Raw genomic sequence first — 18,841 nt, 5'->3', positions numbered from 1 at the left:
TTGGCTGTGTGGTTTTGTGGGCAGGAAGGGATGATGATTCACTTTAGACTAAGAGCTACTTCAGATATTGTAAAGGTCAGCTGATTAGCAATCTTAATTCCATCTGCAACTTTAATTCTCTTCTGCTGTGTAATGTGTATTCATGGATCCTAGGGATTATGACTTGGATATATTGGGGGGCCATAATTATGCCTACACATACATGATACAAAAATGAGTAAATATACAATTTAACAATAAATTGGGAGACTTCAATATTCAACTCCCCAAAATTGATAAAATAACTAGACAGAAAATCAGCAAGGATATGTAAGACTTGCTGTGCCTTATAGGCACAACGCTATCAAACAACTTGACTTAATTGACACCTATAGAACACTCCACTCAACAACAATATACTACACATTCTTTCAAGTACACACAGAACTTTCTGCTGGATACACCATATTCTAAGCAATAAAACTAGCACCAATAAATTAAAAAGGATTGAAATAATTTAAAGTATATTCTCTGAAACACAATGGAATTAATTTAGAAATAAAGAAACAAAAAAAAATGGGGCACCTGGGTGGCTCAGTCGGTCGAGCATCTGCCTTCGGCTCAGGTCATGATTCCAGGGTTCTGGGGTGGAGCCCAGCATCGGGCTCCCTGCTCCACGGGGAGCCTGCTTCTCCCTCTCCCCCTGCTTGTGCTTGCGCACACTCTCTCTCTGTCAAATAAATAAATAAAATCTTTTTAAAAAATTGTCAAATCCACAAATCTTTGGTAACTGAATATCACTTTTCTGTGGGTCAAAGAAGAAATTAACAAGGGAAATATTTTTTAGCTGAATGGAAATGAAATCACACCATATAAAAATGTATGGGATGCAGCCAAAGCAATATTAAAAGGGGAATTTATATCCACAAATAGTTATGTTAGAAAAGAAGAAAGGTCTCAAATCAATATAGTAAGCTTTCCCCTTATGAATCCCAAAAAAGAGTTAATTAAACACAAGGCAAGCAGAAAGAAGATAATAGATTAGAATGCAAATCAATGAAAGACAAAATAGGAAATCATTAAAGAAAGATCAATAAACCTAATTCTTTGAAAAGATCGACAAAACTGATAAAACTTTAGCTAGACTGGCCAAGAAAAAAGAGAGAAGACACAGACCACCAAAATCAGAATAAAAAAGAGGGGACATTACTACTGATCTTACAAAACACAGAAGAATTATAAGGGAATACCATGAACTACTTTATGACAACAAATCAGACAGTTTAGATGAAATGTACAAATGCCTAGAAAGACATAAATTAGCCAAATTGACTAAAAAACAAATAGAAAATCGAAATAGGCCTATAACAAGTAAAGAAATAGATTTGGTAATCTAAAATCTCCCCATGAAGCAAAACCCAGGACCAGATGGATTCAAAGGTAAATTCTATCAAAGATGTAAACATGAAATAATGCCAGTCCTACACAAACTCTTCTTAAAAATAGAGGAGGGAACAACTCTCAATTCATTCTATGAGGCAGTATAACCATGATATCAAAGTCAGACCAAGACATCACAAAAAAAGAAAATTGCAGACCAACATCCCTCATGAATATGGACACTATAATTCTCAAAAAAAAAAATAGCAAGCTAAATCTAGTTAGATATAAAAAGGATTATGTATCACAACCAAATGGGATTTATCCTAGCAATGCAAGGTTGGCTTAAAGCTGAAAACCAGGGGCACATGGATGGCTCCAGTCAGTTAAACATCCAACCCTTGGTTTTGGCTTGGGTCATGATCTCGGGGTCCTCGGGTTGAGCCTCACATCGGGCTCCATGCTCAGCACAGAGTCTACATGTCCCTCTCCCTCCCCCTCTGCCCCTCCCCCTGCTCGTGTACGTGCTCTCTGTCTGTCTCTCTCTCTAATAAATAAATAAAAATCTTTAAATAAATAAATAAATAAAATTTTTAAAATAAAGCTGAAAACCAACTAACATAACAAACCATATTAAAAAAAGAATAGAGGGGCCAGACCCTCCGCCCCTAGATCTGACTGGCAGCGCAGCCCCCCAACCTCGCACTGGTGTCGGATGCGAGAGCTTGTGCTTAAGCAAGAAATCAGTCATTAGAAACACTCAAGCAAAGGTTGGACAACTAATTTTCCGGAACAAAAGGAAACTCATGCATCAGAAAAGGTGACTAATAAACATACCAATAGAATATGGCTGCACAAATACCAGAATCTGATCAGATAAAACAGTTTAAGGAATTTCTTGGAACCTACAATAAACTTACAGAAACCTGCTTTTTGGATTGCGTTAAAGACTTCACAACAAGAGAAGTAAAACCTGAAGAGACCACCTGTTCCGAACATTGCTTACAGAAATATTTAAAAATGACACAAAGAATATCCATGAGATTTCAGGAATATCATATTCAGCAGAATGAAGCCCTGGCAGCCAAAGCAGGACTTCTTGGCCAACCACGATAGAGAAGTCCTAATGGATGGACTTTTGATGCAAGATTGCCAGCAGCTATTGTGATGGAAATGAGGATTCATCTGATAGAATCCCCTGAAAGCAGTAGCCACCATATTAAACTGTCTGTCCTAACTTTGGCAAATGGAAACAACTGGAGAAACAAAATTGCTATTTACCGAGAATAATCAAAATAGGAGGTCTTATTGTTGAATGAAAATAATAAGATGCAACATTTGTTGAGGCCTTAAGATTCAGCAGCTTGGTAATTTCATTAGAAAAATAAACCATTGTTTCTTCAACTGTGACTGTTAGTTTTAAAGCAAAATATGTGTTCAATCATGTATGAGATAGAAAGAATTTTTTTATTACTAAAAGTAAAATAAATGGAAATATAAAGAAAAAGAATAGAGGGCAAATACTGCATGATCATCTCAACAGATACAGAACAGGTATTTCACAAAATCCAATACCCATTCATGATAAAAACTCTCAACAAGCTTGACATAGAAGGGAATTTCTTCAAACTGAAAAAGGGCATCTATGAAAACCATACAGCTACCATATTTCATGGTGAAAGACTGAATGCTTTCCCCCTAAGATCAGGACTAAGGAAAGGCTGTCCATCTCGCAACTTCTATTCAGGCTTGCACTTGAGGTTTGACCAGTGCAATTATGTAAGGAAAAGGAGAAAATATTCAGGTTGGAAAGGAAAAAGTAAAGCTTCACAGATGATATAATCCTGTGTGTAGAAAATCCTACGGAATTCTCAAAACACTATTAGAATGGATAAACAAGTTCAGCAAAGTTGAAGGACACAATACCAATATATGAAAATCAATTGTCTTTCTATATATATGAGGAATGAATAATCCAAAAGTGAAATTAAGGAAACAATTCTATTCATAATATCATCAAAAAGAATAAAAGTTTAGCAATAGATTTAACAAAAGAATTGCAAAGCAAGTACACTAAAAATTACAAAACTTTGCTAAGGGAAATTAAAGAAAATCTAAATAAATAGACATTCCATGTTATTGGATCTTGGAAGATTCCATAGTGTTAAAAAAAATAATTCTTCCAAAATTGATCAATAGATTCAGTGCAATCCCCATCAAATTTTCATCGGGCTTTCTCTCTCTCTCTCAATCAATAAGATTACATAAAATTTATAGGAAAAATCAAAAGTCCCAGAATAGCTAAACCAGTTTTTAAAAAAGAAATGTGGCAGACTTTCATTTCAAAAATTTTAGAGCTTACCTGAAAGATACAGCAATCAAGACAGTAAGGTAATACATTAAGGATAGACGTACAGATCAACGGAACAGAACTGGGAGTCCAGAACTACACTTTTGTATTTGTGGTCAATTGATTTTTCAACAAAGTTTCCAAAGCAATTCACTGGGAAAGGGTAGTCTTTTCAACAAATGGTGCTGGTATGTGTGGACATCCACAAGCCAAAAGATAAACTGTAGACCTAAATGTTAGAATTAAAACTATAAAGATATTTAAAAGAAAAATTTCAAGATCTTGGGTTCTACAAAGATATCTTAGATACAACCCTAAAAAGAATGATCCATAAAAGAAAAAAATGTGATAGATTGGACTTCATCAAAATTTTAAACTGTTGTGCTTCAAAAGATACCATTAAGAAAATAAAAGGACAAGCAACAGCCTGGGGGAAAATATTTGCAAGTCACATATGCAACAAAAGACTTGTGTCCAGAGTATAGAAAGAACTCGAGGCACTTGGCTGGCTCAGTCAATAGCGCATGCGACTCTTGATCTCAGGGTTCTGAGTTTGAGCCCCATGTTGGGTGTGGAGATTACTTAAAAATAAAATCTTAAAAAAAAAAGATTATAGCAAGAACTCTTACAACTCAATAATAAGACAAACAATTCAAAATTGGCAAGCGATTTGAACAGATATTTCCCCAAAGAAAAGATATGAATAACCAATAAGCACATGAAAAGATGCTCACCATCATAAATCATTAGGAAAATGCACGTTAAAACCCCAAGGCAATACTACTTCGCATCCACTAGAATGGCTATAATCAAAAAGTCAGACAACAAGAAATGTTGACAAGGATATGGATAAAGGAGAACTCTCATACATTGCTGGGGGAAATGCAAATGATGCAGCCACTTTGGAAAACTGGGAATTTCTTAAAAAGTTAAACACACTTTTACTGTATCACTCAGCAATGCCACTCTTTGGTATCTACCCAAGCTACACGAAAACATATCCCTATACAAAAACTTGTCCACCAATGTCCGTAGCAACATTTTCTGTAAAAGCCAAACCGTGAAAGCAACCCAAGTGTCTATCAATGGATGAATGGATGAACAAAAGGTGATACAGCCAAACAATGGAATTTTATTCAACAAGAAAAAGAAATGCAGTAGTGACACATGCTACGACATGGAAGAACCACAGAAACAGGCTATGAGGAAGCAGCCAGACATGAGACCACATATTATATGGTCCTATTTTTATGAAATGTCCAGAAAAGGCAAATTTATAGAGACAGAAAATAGATTCATGGTTGCCTGGAGCTGGAGGTGAGAATGGGAAGTGATTGCAAATGGGCACAAGATTTCTTTTTGGGGTGATGAAAAATATTCTAAAACTGGATGATGGTCATAGTTGCACAACTTGGTAAATTTACTAAAACTCAGAAATTGTACATTTAAAATGGGTGAGTTTATGGTGTACAAATTATGCCCCAATAAATTTATTTAACAATTCTAATGGAAACCAAATTCCCCACTTAGGGTACAAGACACACTGCAGCTCCTTTGGAGTACTGGCTAGTGTTAACAAACCCATAAGGTAAGACCCTTAAAGGCCTCTCTTTTTACAAAGTGACAAACTACAATAGCCATAGCATTTATTGAGTTCTTACCATAAGCCATGAGCTCTCCTAAGTGCTTCAAATACATTTGCTTCTTTCATGCTCATAATACATTTACGAGTTAGATTATGTAACTTGATCCAGGCCACACAGGTGGCCAAACCAGTACTCCAATTCATGTCTGCCTGGATTGAGAGTCCTTCCATATTCTTAGGTCTTTCCATGAAGCTTTTACAAAAGGACAAATCGGGGCGCCTGGGTGGCTCAGTCGGTTAAGCATCCAACTCTTGATTTCAGCTCAGGTCGTGGACCTCAGGGTCGTGAGATTAAGCCCCATGTCCAGCTTAGCGTGGAGTCTGCTTGAGATTCTCTTTCCCCCTCTGCTTTTCTCCAGGTTCGTGCACACTCTCAAGCTCTCTCGCTCTCTCGCTCTTTCTCTCTCAAAATTTAAAAAAAGAAAAAAAGAACAAATCACCACCTTTAAAGAGATCTGGAAGACTTCGACACCTATTTGACAAAGTAGTAAGTATAACAGCAATCGTGATCACAGACTTCAAGAAAATGTAGTAGTCTCTGATGCAGTGCAAAAAATTACCCCAGGCGTGGTGATGTAAAACAATAGTAAACGTGTATTATCTTACGGTTTCGGGAGGTCAAGAATCTGGGGATGGCTTGGCTAGGTGGTCCTAGTGCGGGGTTTCTCATGAGGTTGTACTCAAGATGCCAGTGGGGCTACTGTCATCTCACGGCTAGAGCATCTACCTCCAAGGGGGCTCACTCACATGCCTGGTAGGCTGCTGCTGGCAGCAGTCGGCCGAAGGCAGACGCTTAACTGACTAAACCACCCAGGCGCCCCCCAAAAACACTATTAAGGGAGTGGGGAAGTGACATTCATCAGAAAGAGCCACCACACGAGGCCTTATCAAGCCAGTTACCACTGTCGTTCACTGGAGCTTCATTGTAGTGGGGAACTCTAGAAGCCAATGTCGAACACAAGCCTCAGCGTCGTCTTCACCTGCTCTTAACAGAAGTTGGTTGAGCACCGTGCCCAAGAAGCTGGGCCATCGGCAGGGCAGGCAGGCTACTAACAAAGCCCACAGGCAAAGCAATGCACCTGTTGGGCCATTGGTAAGGCCCAAGGAGGTATAGGCAGGACATAGACAGCACGTGATACAGGAGGAGAACGTGGTCTGCACCCCAGCTTGTTGCCAGGGATGAGATCTGAGGCCCATGAACAGAGGGCTTCTAGCAAGAGCCAAAGAAGTTTTTCTCATGAGGTTCCACTTGATACTTGTGATACTTGGGGAACGACTCATGCTTCTTAAGGGCCGGGTGACAAAATGCAGCACAGAACTGGGAGGAGGGACTTTTTCCATATGAATGCCTAGAACACAGCGTGGCCCATCAGCATAGGGACTTAAAATGAACCAGTTCTGTTCAAACCTCTCATGATTCACAGCTTTGAGGTAAAGCAAAAGCTGCCTCCCTGGCATGGAAAGTCAGGGCAGGTCTGTTTTTGGCTTCACGGGACTGGGAACCCCAAAAACCAACACCAAGGGAGGAAGAAGATTGGAGAACACATTCTTCCAGGAATTCTCAGAAATAAATGGGGGAGACTTTGGAAGAAAGGTGTCCTGGTACAGATGAGGCAGATGGACCAGTGGGGTTTGAGTTTCTACTGTTGACACATAAAGACATGAGCAGCCTGTGGAAATTTAGTTTACACATGACTCCCTGCCTATACCTCTCCTCTAAGAGGCTGCTGATATGCATGGACCACCTACTACTGTGTCAAGCATTCTATAGCTCTTAAAAAAATTTTTTTTAAACATCTTTTTTAAAAAGATTTTATTTGTTTATTTGAGAGTGAGAGCAAGTGAGAGAGAGAGAGAGAGCCTGAGCACAGAAGGAGAAGCAGACTCCCTACTGAGCAGAGAAGCCCAATGCTCTGCTCGCCCCACGTGGCGATCTAAGGGGACCCAGGCGGCAAATGGGAAATTGGGATATGACTTTTGGTGCCTCCCCACACCATAGCATTTATCTACAGTCTTATCTTGGCTTCTTCCCTCCTGTGGATTTCCTAACCCGCACATAGCTTCTCTACCCCTCACCACATTCCCCACTCCTCATTGAGACGGACCTGTCCTGCATCCCATCTTCTTGAATCTTCCTTTCTATCTAGAGCTTGGAAAACCCTAAATCTGGAATACTAATTCAAGGTAGTGGGTTAGGGACTCATTTAGTATATTTGCCTTCTAAGTGCATTCCAAAATTTTAGACCAAATATGGATGCATGGGAGAGTTTCAGTCATTTGCAGGCAGAGGGGGAGCGTTTCTGTCTCTTCACATCATACCAACTTGATTCAAACCATTCCTTCATGCATTCGTTCATTCAACCAGCCGGCCGACTAGCATTTCCTGAGTGCTCACTATGTACCAGGCAATGTAGTAGGCTCGATATAAAACTCATCTTAGATACTATGAATGAAGGTCAACTAAACATTTTATGGGGCAGACAACTGCAGATTGTGGAAAGTTCAAATGTAGGCTCCTCTCCTAAAGTTCTAAGGGAAGGGAAGGAGCACACAAAGACATCTCTTTATACAGCACCTTATGATATGAACACATTACTAGAAGAGTAGACTTTTTAGAGTCTGAGCCACACCTAGGAAAAGCTTGTCAGCCAAAAAAACCCAAAAAACCGAAAAAACACCCAAATCAGTTCCTTTGAGTGCAGCTTTTTAAAAGTACATTTAAAACACCACCCCCGTGAATGCTTCAAAAGGTACATTTCTGGATCCTATGAATATGAAAATATAATTCGCATCTAAGAGTTGATATTCTGCCTAAAACAAGGCAGTTAACAAATGTTGCCTCCTGAATAATTAGACATTACAAGTGTAAGGAGCTATAGGGACAGGGCACCATTATGTTAGAAACCAATGAATTAAAAATATATTGCATTCCTCAGCAACTCTTGGGAGTTTTCGCCGCCCCCCCCCCCATTAACAGAGAGAAATAGAGGAATGGATGGTTTATTCAATCAACAAAATTTCCTCAGTGCCGGCTCTGTCCGGTAACTACCCGTGCTGGTACTGGGCACATGGAGCCGGACAAAATAGACAGAATCCTGCCTTCATCGTGCTTAAAACCCAGCAGGAAGGCATGATGCGAGTCAATATTTCAGAAATTTACTCACAAGGGTGATGTAGGCTAAGAAGGAATAGATAGTCCAAAACTAATTTATGCACCCCTGCACTTCAAGGAAATTTTTTATGACCAGGGCCATGCTTCTGTTTTAGCATACAGGGAAGCGGTATAACATACTCATCCTGGAAAACAAGTTCTAAAGTCTGACTCTTCGAGCTCCAAATTCCAGCTCTATCATGTAGAAGTTGCAAGGGCGTGGGCAGTGTAAATTCTCTCTCTAGCCCGCGTTTCCTCATCTAAAAATAAAGCCTGCTTTGGGGTGCCCTTGACATAATTGAGATTATACATGACAAAGCATACAGCCTGACAGATTATGAGTGCTTAGTAAATGTTATCTGTAATTTTATGAACCATGTCTCCTATTAAAATTAGTTTCCATTCCTTGAGGATACACTAGCGCTATGAAAGAAGGCCTGGGTTCATATTTTTTCCGTGTATTTATTCAGACATTTCTTTACATCTTCGACATCTTTCTTGCCAACACCAAAGAGAATATAAGGATCCCAACACTTTCTTTAAATGTCTTACTTGGCTACACTTGGATTGTGCTCACTCCAGATCCTTGGGGAGTGTAAGTTTCTTCACTCTCACACCTTAAACCCTATTTCTCTTTCCTTTTCCCTTCTTCTGAAGGGCATCACGGACTAACATATGGGCTCAGCCCCCAAAATAAAGTCAACCTTTCTCATTCGTCTAAAAGCAGGCAGAGAGACACTGCTAGAACTCCTAGCACAAGAACGAGCTTCCAATATTAGTGCTTGGTCTCCGTTCTCTGAGTGGTTGGGGTAGCCATTTTAGACAGGGAATTTTTAGCCTTGAGAACACGGACCCAGATTTCATCCACCACTCTGGGACAAAAATAAGCCATTGTCAAGCAAATAGCTATTATTCACTTTAAGAGAAAAGACAAAGGTGTGCCATTTTTTTCCTTTCTTGTGTGTGTGTTTTGTTTTGTTTTGTTTTGTTTTGGTATGTCAGTGAATAATAATGGCATTTACTCCCTTCATCTTCAGTCCTCCATCCTTCTTTTTAAAATTCTGCTGGGGTTGTTCTTAAAAAAAAAAAAAAAAAAAACTCTTGCATAACTTAAGCATCTCGTATAACTCAGTAAATGGTTGTGGTTTCGGCTTCTCGAGATTATTATTAACTTGAAATCCATTTCCAGGTTCAAACTGTTTATACGTGCACACCCACACGTGCATGTGTATTTATTTACATCACCAGTTAGCATAACAGGTAGTGTAAACAAGCATGGGTTCCCAAGTCAGACAAGTTAGGGTTCAGATACCAGGTCTGCTGCTGACTAGCTGTGTGCAGTAAGCAAACTATTCACCTTTGTTGGAAAACTCAGTTCCCTCACCTATACATTGGGTTTATCACAACAAATAAATGAGATAAGATATATAGAAGGCGGGGCGCCCGGGTGGCTCAGTCGGTTAAGTGTCTGCCTTCAGCTCAGTTCATGATCCCGGGGTCCTGGGATCGAGCCCCTCGAATTGTTAAAAACACCTGATGTATACCCCCAACTATCTTCTCTTACCTGGCGACTGCGACTAGTCCAGTTTAGCTCCCCATTCCTCAGGTGAAGTGACTTCTACACCCCCCACCGTATTACATTCTTTCTCTCAATACCGCTTCATTTATCCGTACAATTTAACATACGGCACTGAGAACAGAATGCAATTTACACATAACTCAGGCAGAGGACAGTGGGACCAACACCTCTTTTGTTCTGGCCTTAATTCATGCATCCTAAGATTCACATTATAGAGAATGGTGTCCTACGATTGACTCATTCTGGCCCATTTGACAGCTGGACCCTAAGTGTTTTACTGAATTTCTGTTAATCCTGGTTTCCCCTACATGCCTATATGGCTGATTTGGGATCCATTGGAACTATTTTTTCTTGACTTCTGGAAACTGCCTCTCTTTCCGTTTCTGCTAATTTTTCCAGGCTGTCAAAATCTTTCAATCTGATTTCTTCAATCTTTCAATCCTGATTTCTCATCGGGCGTATCAACTTGCTTTGGCTGACTCTCGTTCCCATGCTCCGCATCCCTGGAACTTACCACTCTGTCTCCAGGCTCTGGTTCAAACCCTTCCTTGCTGGACTCTTAGAACCTGCTCACATATTCCTGTTATAGGCCACTACTCCTTGCTCTTAACTCTTGTCGAGTCAATGACATCCAATTTCTGAGCCAGGGCTCCAATCTCTGAGGCTCCTTCCAACTCTGATCGTTCATGCTGCTCTGTTAGAAACTGGCAAATATTCAAGATCATTGAGGTTGATAAGGCGCACGTAAGTGCGGGAGGCAGGGTAGCACCTTAGGAGACCCAAGGAGACAACTGATGTTTTGTAAATGGCGTCAAAGCAACATAGTGGGAAAGACCCCAAGGAATTACAGCATCCTTGAGAAGGTTCATGGCAAGACTTTGGCATCCCTTTTGGATCCTCTCCTCTGAGCTGCAGGTATGAACCTGAAGAATCCAGAAGTGGCTCTCATAGGCCTGTGGGCTCGTTCCAAAGTGCTGGGAGCAGCACCACTTGATGCTATCAAACCTGATTCAGTAAGAAGGGCCCGAGTTCACAAAGCCTGTCAGGGCCTAGCACATAGTATCTTGTCAATACTTAGCAGTTGCTGTTTATTGGACTAAAAGGTGCAGTGGCAAGAGAGGTGAAATGTGAGGTAGGGACATCTGACACGCTCACGCACACGTGACGTTGGAGAAAAGAAATCCTGCTTCCATGCCGTCTCTTCTGACTGTTTTTCTCCATTCCTCTTCTGTGAAAACTGAAGTGGAGTGGTTTGTGGGGGTGAAGAGGTGACGTAAGAAAACTAGAGGGAAAACTACTATTTAAAATTTGCTTTTTGGGTCGCCTGGGTGGCTCAGTCGGTTAAGCATCCCATCTCTTGATTTCAGCTCAGGTCATGCTCTCAGGGTCGTGAGATCGAGCCCCGTGTCAGGCTCCGCACTGAGTGTGGAACCTGCTTGAGATGCCTGGTGCTATTGAGATGCCAGTCATATTTAAAGGTATTTATAATAGATAATGGGCTAAAAGGGCTAAAAATGATAAAAATTTAGCAGGCATCATTGGTCGAAAGTTTGCACACAATGATACTTTATACTTACATAGCACTTTATATCTCTCACAGCACTTTTGCTTGCATTAAAACCTCAGAAGAAGGAGTGGGAGATACAGGCTTACAGGTATGGAATGAATAAGTCACGAGAATAAAAGGTCCAGCAGAGGGAATAGAGTTAATGATAATGTAATAGCGCTGTATGGTGACAAATGGTAGCTACACTTGTGGGGAGCATCACGTAGAGACCTATCCAATCACTACGTTGTACATCCAAAACTAATACAACGCGTGTCTCAACTATACTTCAATTAAAAAAAAAAAAGGGGTGCCTGGGTGGCTCAGTTGGTTAAGCGACTGCCTTTGGCTCAGGTCATGATCCTGGAGTCCCAGGATCGAGTCCCACATCGGGGTGGGACTGCTTCTCCCTCTGACCCTCCCCTTTCTCATGCTCTCTCTCTACCATTCTCTCTCTCTAATAAATAAGTAAAAATCTTAAAAAAAAAAAAACTATTTAAAAAAAAAAAACTCATGACAGCCTTGTAGGACTGCCTTTATTATCTCCGGTTCAAGATGAGATTTGGTAAGCGGAGACTTGCCCGAGTCCATAAAAGTAGTGAGCAAAGGCAGAACTTGGACTTGAACTGTCATATTCTTAGGATATGTATTCTTTACACCACAGTACAATTATCCTAAAAGAAGAAGAACAAATCATTGCTAGCACAGCAATCTTGAAAAACTGCATTTATGATTTCATACAAAAGGGGTAGAGAGTCCTTTCTTTTATATCCAGATGAAATAATGTCATTCTGCAAGTTCCCCATCTCAGTTAGTCCATGAAGATGCCTCTACTCCAGTGTAACAATTTAACAAATGTTTAGCGTATACCTGCAGTGCATAAGGTACTACATTAACAGAGGTGGAAATTACAGAACTACCTTGGCTCTCAAAACTCTCACCCATCTAGTAGAGAAGACAGGTGTTTCAGTTATCTACAGCTGCATAACAAACCACCCCAAAATGTAATGGCTTAAGAAAACAACAACGCTTTACTATTGCTCATGATCCTGTGGGTTGGCAAGGCTCAGCTGGGCAGTGCTTCTCCTCCACTGCCATTTGGGGCTCCCCAAGACCACCCTCAGGTTCAATGAGAAGGACTCACAGAACTCAGAAAAGCCATTACACTCACGGTTAACAGTTTATAACAGTGAAAGGATACAGCTTAAAATCAGCCAAGGGAAGAGACACATAAGACAGGGTCCAGGAGAGCTGTCCTCTCCCAGTGGAACTGTGCAGACAGAACTTACTTCTAGAAATGTGCACAGAATATTGCCAACTAGGGACGCTAACCTGAGCCTTGGTGTCCGGAGAGTTTATTGGGGCTCAGTCATGGATGCATGGCTGACCTCCCACATGGCTGCTCTTAGCCTCCAGACTCTTCAGAGATCAAGCTAATACCATGTGGCCTAAGACCCTCCCCCCACCATAAATCATATCAGCAAAACCTATCTGGTATGGCCCATGGCCCCCAGGTAAACAAAGACACTCTTATCAGACAGGACACTTTAAGGCCTTCGAGGCTCCCTCTTAAAAGAAGGGCAAGGATCAAACCTTTCTTTGGGAAAGGTTACACGTTTGTTCCATATCCACATAATGTCTGCTGGGGCTGCAGCAGACAGTGGAGACTTGATTACACGGAAATATCCAAAATGGGCTCCCCTGCACGGTGGCAGTTGGTGCTGGCTACCGGCTAAGAGCCCAGCTGAGGCTGTTAACTAGAACATCTTATTCGTGGCCTCTCCATGTAATTTGGCCTTCTCATAATATGGCAGATGGGTTATAAGAGGGAGCTTTCCAAGTATACAAAAACTGAAGCTCTAGATCTCTTAAGGCCCAGCCTTGGAAGTTGCGCGGTGTCACTTACCCTGTATTTTACTGGTCAAAGCAAGTCACAGACTTGGCCAGATTCGAGAGGAGGGTAAAACAACTCCACTTCTCGATGGGAGAAGTGGAAAAGAATTGAGAGCAATATTTAAATGCATGGAACAGCAGATATGTTTCCTTTAAAGGGACCGAACTCCAATGACACTGCCCTGAAGACCCACTGTGAACCCTTGGAACAACACAGCTGGAGGGAAGGGTAGCTTATACTCTGGGTCCTGTTGAGGCCAAAGGCAAACCACATAGCGATGCCTTATTTGTAAGAGGCATACAGTCTATGTGACAACCTGGAGGAGAGATGGTGAGTACTGTGCCTGTCGATTGCAGTCAGCAGAAGATGCATACATACATCCTACATCCCACACAGCCACAGAAAAGCTGTCACCTCTCCAGTGTTCCTGACCCCAGGGAAGCCACCTTCTCTGTGTCCCCTCTCTGAGACATTAACCAGTTGCTAGAACCTTAAAATATTTAAGAGTCTCAGTGTGGCAAATTTGTACCACCGAACTGACTCGACTCGTCCTAAATTTAGCTTTGACTACATGATGACCTTGAAGGCCAGCTGTGCACGGGACACCTCCACGAGACAGGCAATTGCTGGATTCCTTTTAATACTAGAGGGACTCAGCAAAACAATAAGATGGTTCACCAAAACGACTAAAGAACTACAAGTTCAAGACACTGTGTTTCTAGTTTTAGTTCAAGAGGTTGTTTTTTCCCTGGTTTTAGTTCGTCATGCCCTACCTCATTCAAATCAGAATCAAATTTTCCAAATAAGCGAAAAAGACTTCCTAAACATCTTAACAACAGTGTCAAAAACTGATACATCTGAAAGAAGCAACAAACAAATCCACAATTACAGTTGGAAGCTTTGACCTTCTTTCAATAATTGATAGAACAAGTAGACAGAAAATCAGTAAGGACGTAGATGACATGGACAGCCCTAGCAAACAATTTGACCAAATTGACAACCTACAGAACACTTCACGCAACAAGAGCAAAATACACGTTCTTCCCAAGTGCACATGGAACATTTGCCAAGATAGACCACATTCTAGGACATATGACAAACATTAACAAATTAAAAAGAATAGAACTCATACAAAGTATATTCTCAAATCATCACAAAATTACAAGAGAAATCAATAATAGAAAGATATCTGGAAAATCACCATATATTTGTAAGTTAACCAATACACTTCTAAGTAACCCATGGATAAAAAGAAGTCATCTCAAGGAGAATTTTTTTTTAATATATAATTTTTTTTTTGAGAGAGAGAGAGAAAGAGCGGGGCAGGGGGGCAGAGGGAGAGAAAGAATCTTAAGCAGGTGCCATGCCCAGTTGTGGAGCCTGATGCGGGACTTGATCTCCTGACGCTGAGATCATGACCTGAGCCTAAATCAAGAGTCAGATGTTTAACTGACTGAGCCACCCAGGGGCCCACTTAAGGGGAATTTTAAAATATTTTAAACTAAAATGAAAAGCAAAATAGGATATATAAAAATTTATGGTGCTACAATATGGACAAACCTTGAAAACATTATGCTAAATGAAAAAAGCCAGACACAAAAGAACAAATACCGTAAATAGAATAACACACATCCATATCCAGACATACTAAAATCAAATTTCTGAAAACTGAAGACAATTCGAAAACATCTGCTAAACAATGTGTTTTAAATTGGAAATTCAGAGAGATCTACTTAATTTCAATGTTTCCATACAAACTTTAGGATTGTTTGTTCTAGCTCTGTGAAAAATGCCATTGGTATTTTGATAGGGATCACATTAAACGTGCAGACTGCTTTGGGTAGTAGACATTTTATTGTCGTTGTTGACAATATTTATTTACTTATTTGAGAGAGAGAGAGCATGCATGCAAGTGGGGACAAGGGCAGAAGGGAAGGGAGAGAGACAAGCAGACTCCACGCTGAGCACGGAGTCTGACGTGGGGCTTGACCTCATGACCCAGAGACCATGACCTGAGCCGAAATCAAAAGTCCTACATTCAACTGACTGAGCCACCCAGGCGCCCCAGTAGCATAGACATTTTAACAGTATTTGTCGTTCTAATCCATGAGCATGGAATGTCTTTCCATTTCTTTGTGTCATCTTCAATTTCTTTCATCAGTGTTTTATAGTTTTCAGAGTACAGGTCTTTCTCCTCCTTGGTTAAGTTTATTCCTAGGTATCTTATCATTTTTGGTGCAATTATAAATGGGACTGACTCCTTAATTTCTCTTTCTGTGGCTTTATTATTGGTGTATAGAAATGCAACAGATTTCAGCACATTGATTTTGTATTCTGTGACTTCACTGAATCAGTAATCAAAAAACTCCCAACAAACAAAAGTCCAGGTCCAGATGGCTTCACAGACAAATTCTGCCAAACATCTAAAAAAGAGTTAATACCTATTCTTCTCAAACTATTCCAAAAAATAGAAAAGGAGGGAAAACCCAAATTCATTCTATGAGGCCAGCATTACCCTGATAGCAAAACCAGATAAAGACTCCACTAATAAAGAGAACTACCCGCCAGTATCCCTGATGAACACAGATGCAGAAATTCTCAATAAAGGGGTGCCTAGGTGGCTCAGTCAGTTGGGCATCCATCCGACTCTTGGTTCTGGCTCAGGTTGTGGTCTTGGCGTCATGGGATCAGGCTCATGTCAGGCTCCCTGCTTGGCATGGAGTCTGCCTGAGATTCTCTCCCTCTCCCTCTACCCCCCCCCCCGTGCTCACACACACACTCTCTCTCTCCCTCTGTCAAATAAATAAATGAGTTTTTTTTAAAATTCTCAATAAAATACTAGCATACCAAATCCAACAATACATTTAGAGAATCATTCACCAAGATCAAGTGGGATTTATTCTTGGGCTGCAAGGGTGGATCAATATTCACAAATCAATTAATGTGATACACCACATTAATAAAAGAAAGGTTAAGAACCATATGATCCCTTCAATAGAGGCAGAAAAAGCATTTGACAAAACACAACATCCATTCATGATAAAAACCCTCAACAAAGTAGATTTGTAGGAAATATTCCTTGACATAATAAAGACCGTATATGAAAAACCCATAGTTAACATTTTACTCAATGGTGAAAACTGAGAGCTTTTCCCCCAAAGTCAGGAACGAGACAAGGATGTCCACTCTCATTCTATTCAACAATACTGAAAGTCCTAGACACAGCAATCAAACAAAAAGAAATAAAAGGCATCCAAATCGGCAAGGAAGAAGTCAAAATTTCACTATTCACAGATGACATGATATTGTATACAGAAAACCCGAAAGACTTCACAAAACACTACTAAAACTGATAAATGAATTCGCTAAAGTCATAGATGAATATCTTACTGCTGTTGCAAATACCTTTAGACCTTTTGAATGAGAACCCTAATAAAAATCACATAACTTTATGTGGGGTATAACGTCGTGTGGGGTACACGGGGAACTCAGTGTACTGTCTTCATAATTTTTCCTTAAATCCAAAACTCTACTAAAATTAAAAGTTTATATTTAAAAAAAATCACATAACTTTGTTTGACTTATGCTAGATTTTACCTCTGGAAAACCTTTCCAGAGACATTTTCAAATAAAAAAAAAAAAAAATCAAAGAACGAAGGCCTTAGTTGTTTACTAAGAGGGCCTTTGGTCTGGTTTAGAACTTAATGTGCTCCCACCCCACACAGCCAGACACACAAAATTCTTCCAGAGGGAAAAAAAAAATTTGCAAATTTCTGAAGAATTAAAATTGATTTAAAATATATTGGGAGAGTTGGGGCGCCTGGGTGGCTCAGTCGTTGAGCGTCTGCCTTCGGCTCAGGTCATGATCCCGGGGTCCTGGGATCGAGCCCCGCATCGGGCTCCCCGCTCCGCCGGAAGCCTGCTTCTCCCTCTCCCACTCCCCCTGCTTGTGTTCCCTCTCTCGCTGTGTCTTTCTCTGTCAAATAAATAAACAAAATCTTTAAAAATAAATAAATAAATAAATAAATAAATAAATAAATAAAATATATTGGGAGATACTACAGATTCTCAAGCATCTGCTCTGATGGAGATAAAACAGAGATTCGTGGAATGCAAAATAGCTGATAGGCCTATAGTCCTTAATATTTGTGAAATATGCTATATACAATACTACATATGAAGTGTTCTTGCAAAAAAAGGAACAAAACATGAATATGATCAAGTCTAGTTCAAATAACACTTTACAGGAATTGTAAAGGGCAGGAGAACAGGTCAAATGACAAATCATAGCTTTAAAGAGACCTAAAAGCTGAATAACCAATCACAATGTGTGGGCCTTATTTGGATCCCGATTAAAACAAATAATTTACGCTACTTCTGAAAAATTATACATTTGAACACTTGATGGATACTTGATGACATTAGGAATTGTTGTTACCTTTTTAAAATATGATAATGGTATCATGCTGTATTTTTTTTAAGGCCTTACCTTCTGAAATAGTGATGGATAAAATAAAATGACGTGTGAGATTTGTTCCCAAAAATATAGGAAGGAGGAAGGGGATGGGGGCATAAAGGAAACAAGATTGGCCATGAATTGATAGTTGTTGAAGCTAGGTGATGACACAGCGGGTTTTGCTAGATTATCGTGTCTGCTTTTTCATATGTTTGAAATTCTCCATAATGAAGAGTTCTTAAAAATAAATACTAAAAAAAGTGCATATTCTACATGATTTTTTACACATCCAGTTGTCATTCCTCACCCCCATTCACGGGGCTAATATTTAAATGCAATCACTTCTCAGGGATGTACACAGTTGTTATGACTTTGGAGCACGGTGTGACACAGAAGACAGCAAGCTTTTTTCATTTTTGGTTTAATATTTGTTTTGTGGGTTTTTTTGGTTTTGTTTTATTTTTTGTTTGTTTTCATCAGACCGAAAATTCCACTCTGGCGAAAAGCATGCCGGGCCTTTTTCACTCCCCTCCTGGAGGACGCCTAATGTTGTCAGGTGTGCTTTGTATTTTCCTTATGTAATCTTCTCAGCCACAGATTACTAGAGAGACTTCGAAGGAGTGTCTTTTGGGGTTTGGGTGCGGAGGGAGGAGTAGGGGGGCTTTGAAGGTGCTTCAGATCAAACAACCTGAAAGAAAATCCAAGACAAGAAATCGGACTGAGGGGATGAAAGAGTAAGAGTGTTGCATGGGGGGGCGCCTGGGGGGCTCAGTCGTTAAGCGTCTGCCTTCGGCTCAGGTCATGATGCCGGGGTCCTGGGATCGAGCCCCGCATCGGGCTCCCTGCTCGGTGGGAAGCCTG

The 18,841-nt window shown here is 40.4% G+C and overlaps 1 protein-coding gene across 1 annotated transcript; it reads left to right on the top strand.

Annotated features, from left to right (window-relative positions):
• Positions 1-2,102: 2,102 nt before the first annotated feature.
• LOC112812753 (mitochondrial import inner membrane translocase subunit Tim9) lies at positions 2,103-2,519 on the top strand. Its single transcript, XM_025857691.2, has one exon. It carries the CDS (start codon positions 2,206-2,208, stop codon positions 2,473-2,475), a length of 270 nt encoding a protein of 89 aa, XP_025713476.1. The 5' UTR covers positions 2,103-2,205; the 3' UTR covers positions 2,476-2,519.
• The last annotated feature ends 16,322 nt before the right edge of the window (positions 2,520-18,841 follow it).

Source organism: Callorhinus ursinus, unplaced genomic scaffold (genome assembly GCF_003265705.2).
Source record: "Callorhinus ursinus isolate GAN/ISIS: 27379988/994484 unplaced genomic scaffold, GSC_fseal_2.0 scaffold16, whole genome shotgun sequence".
NCBI lineage: Eukaryota > Metazoa > Chordata > Mammalia > Carnivora > Otariidae > Callorhinus > Callorhinus ursinus.
Note: the sequence above shows the minus strand (reverse complement) of the source record. Positions and strands in the feature narration are given on the sequence as shown.

Coding starts and splice junctions, on each gene's coding strand:
- LOC112812753 (XM_025857691.2), top strand. CDS start 2,206: ATGGCTGCACAAATACCAGAATCTGATCAGATAAAACAGTTTAAGGAA.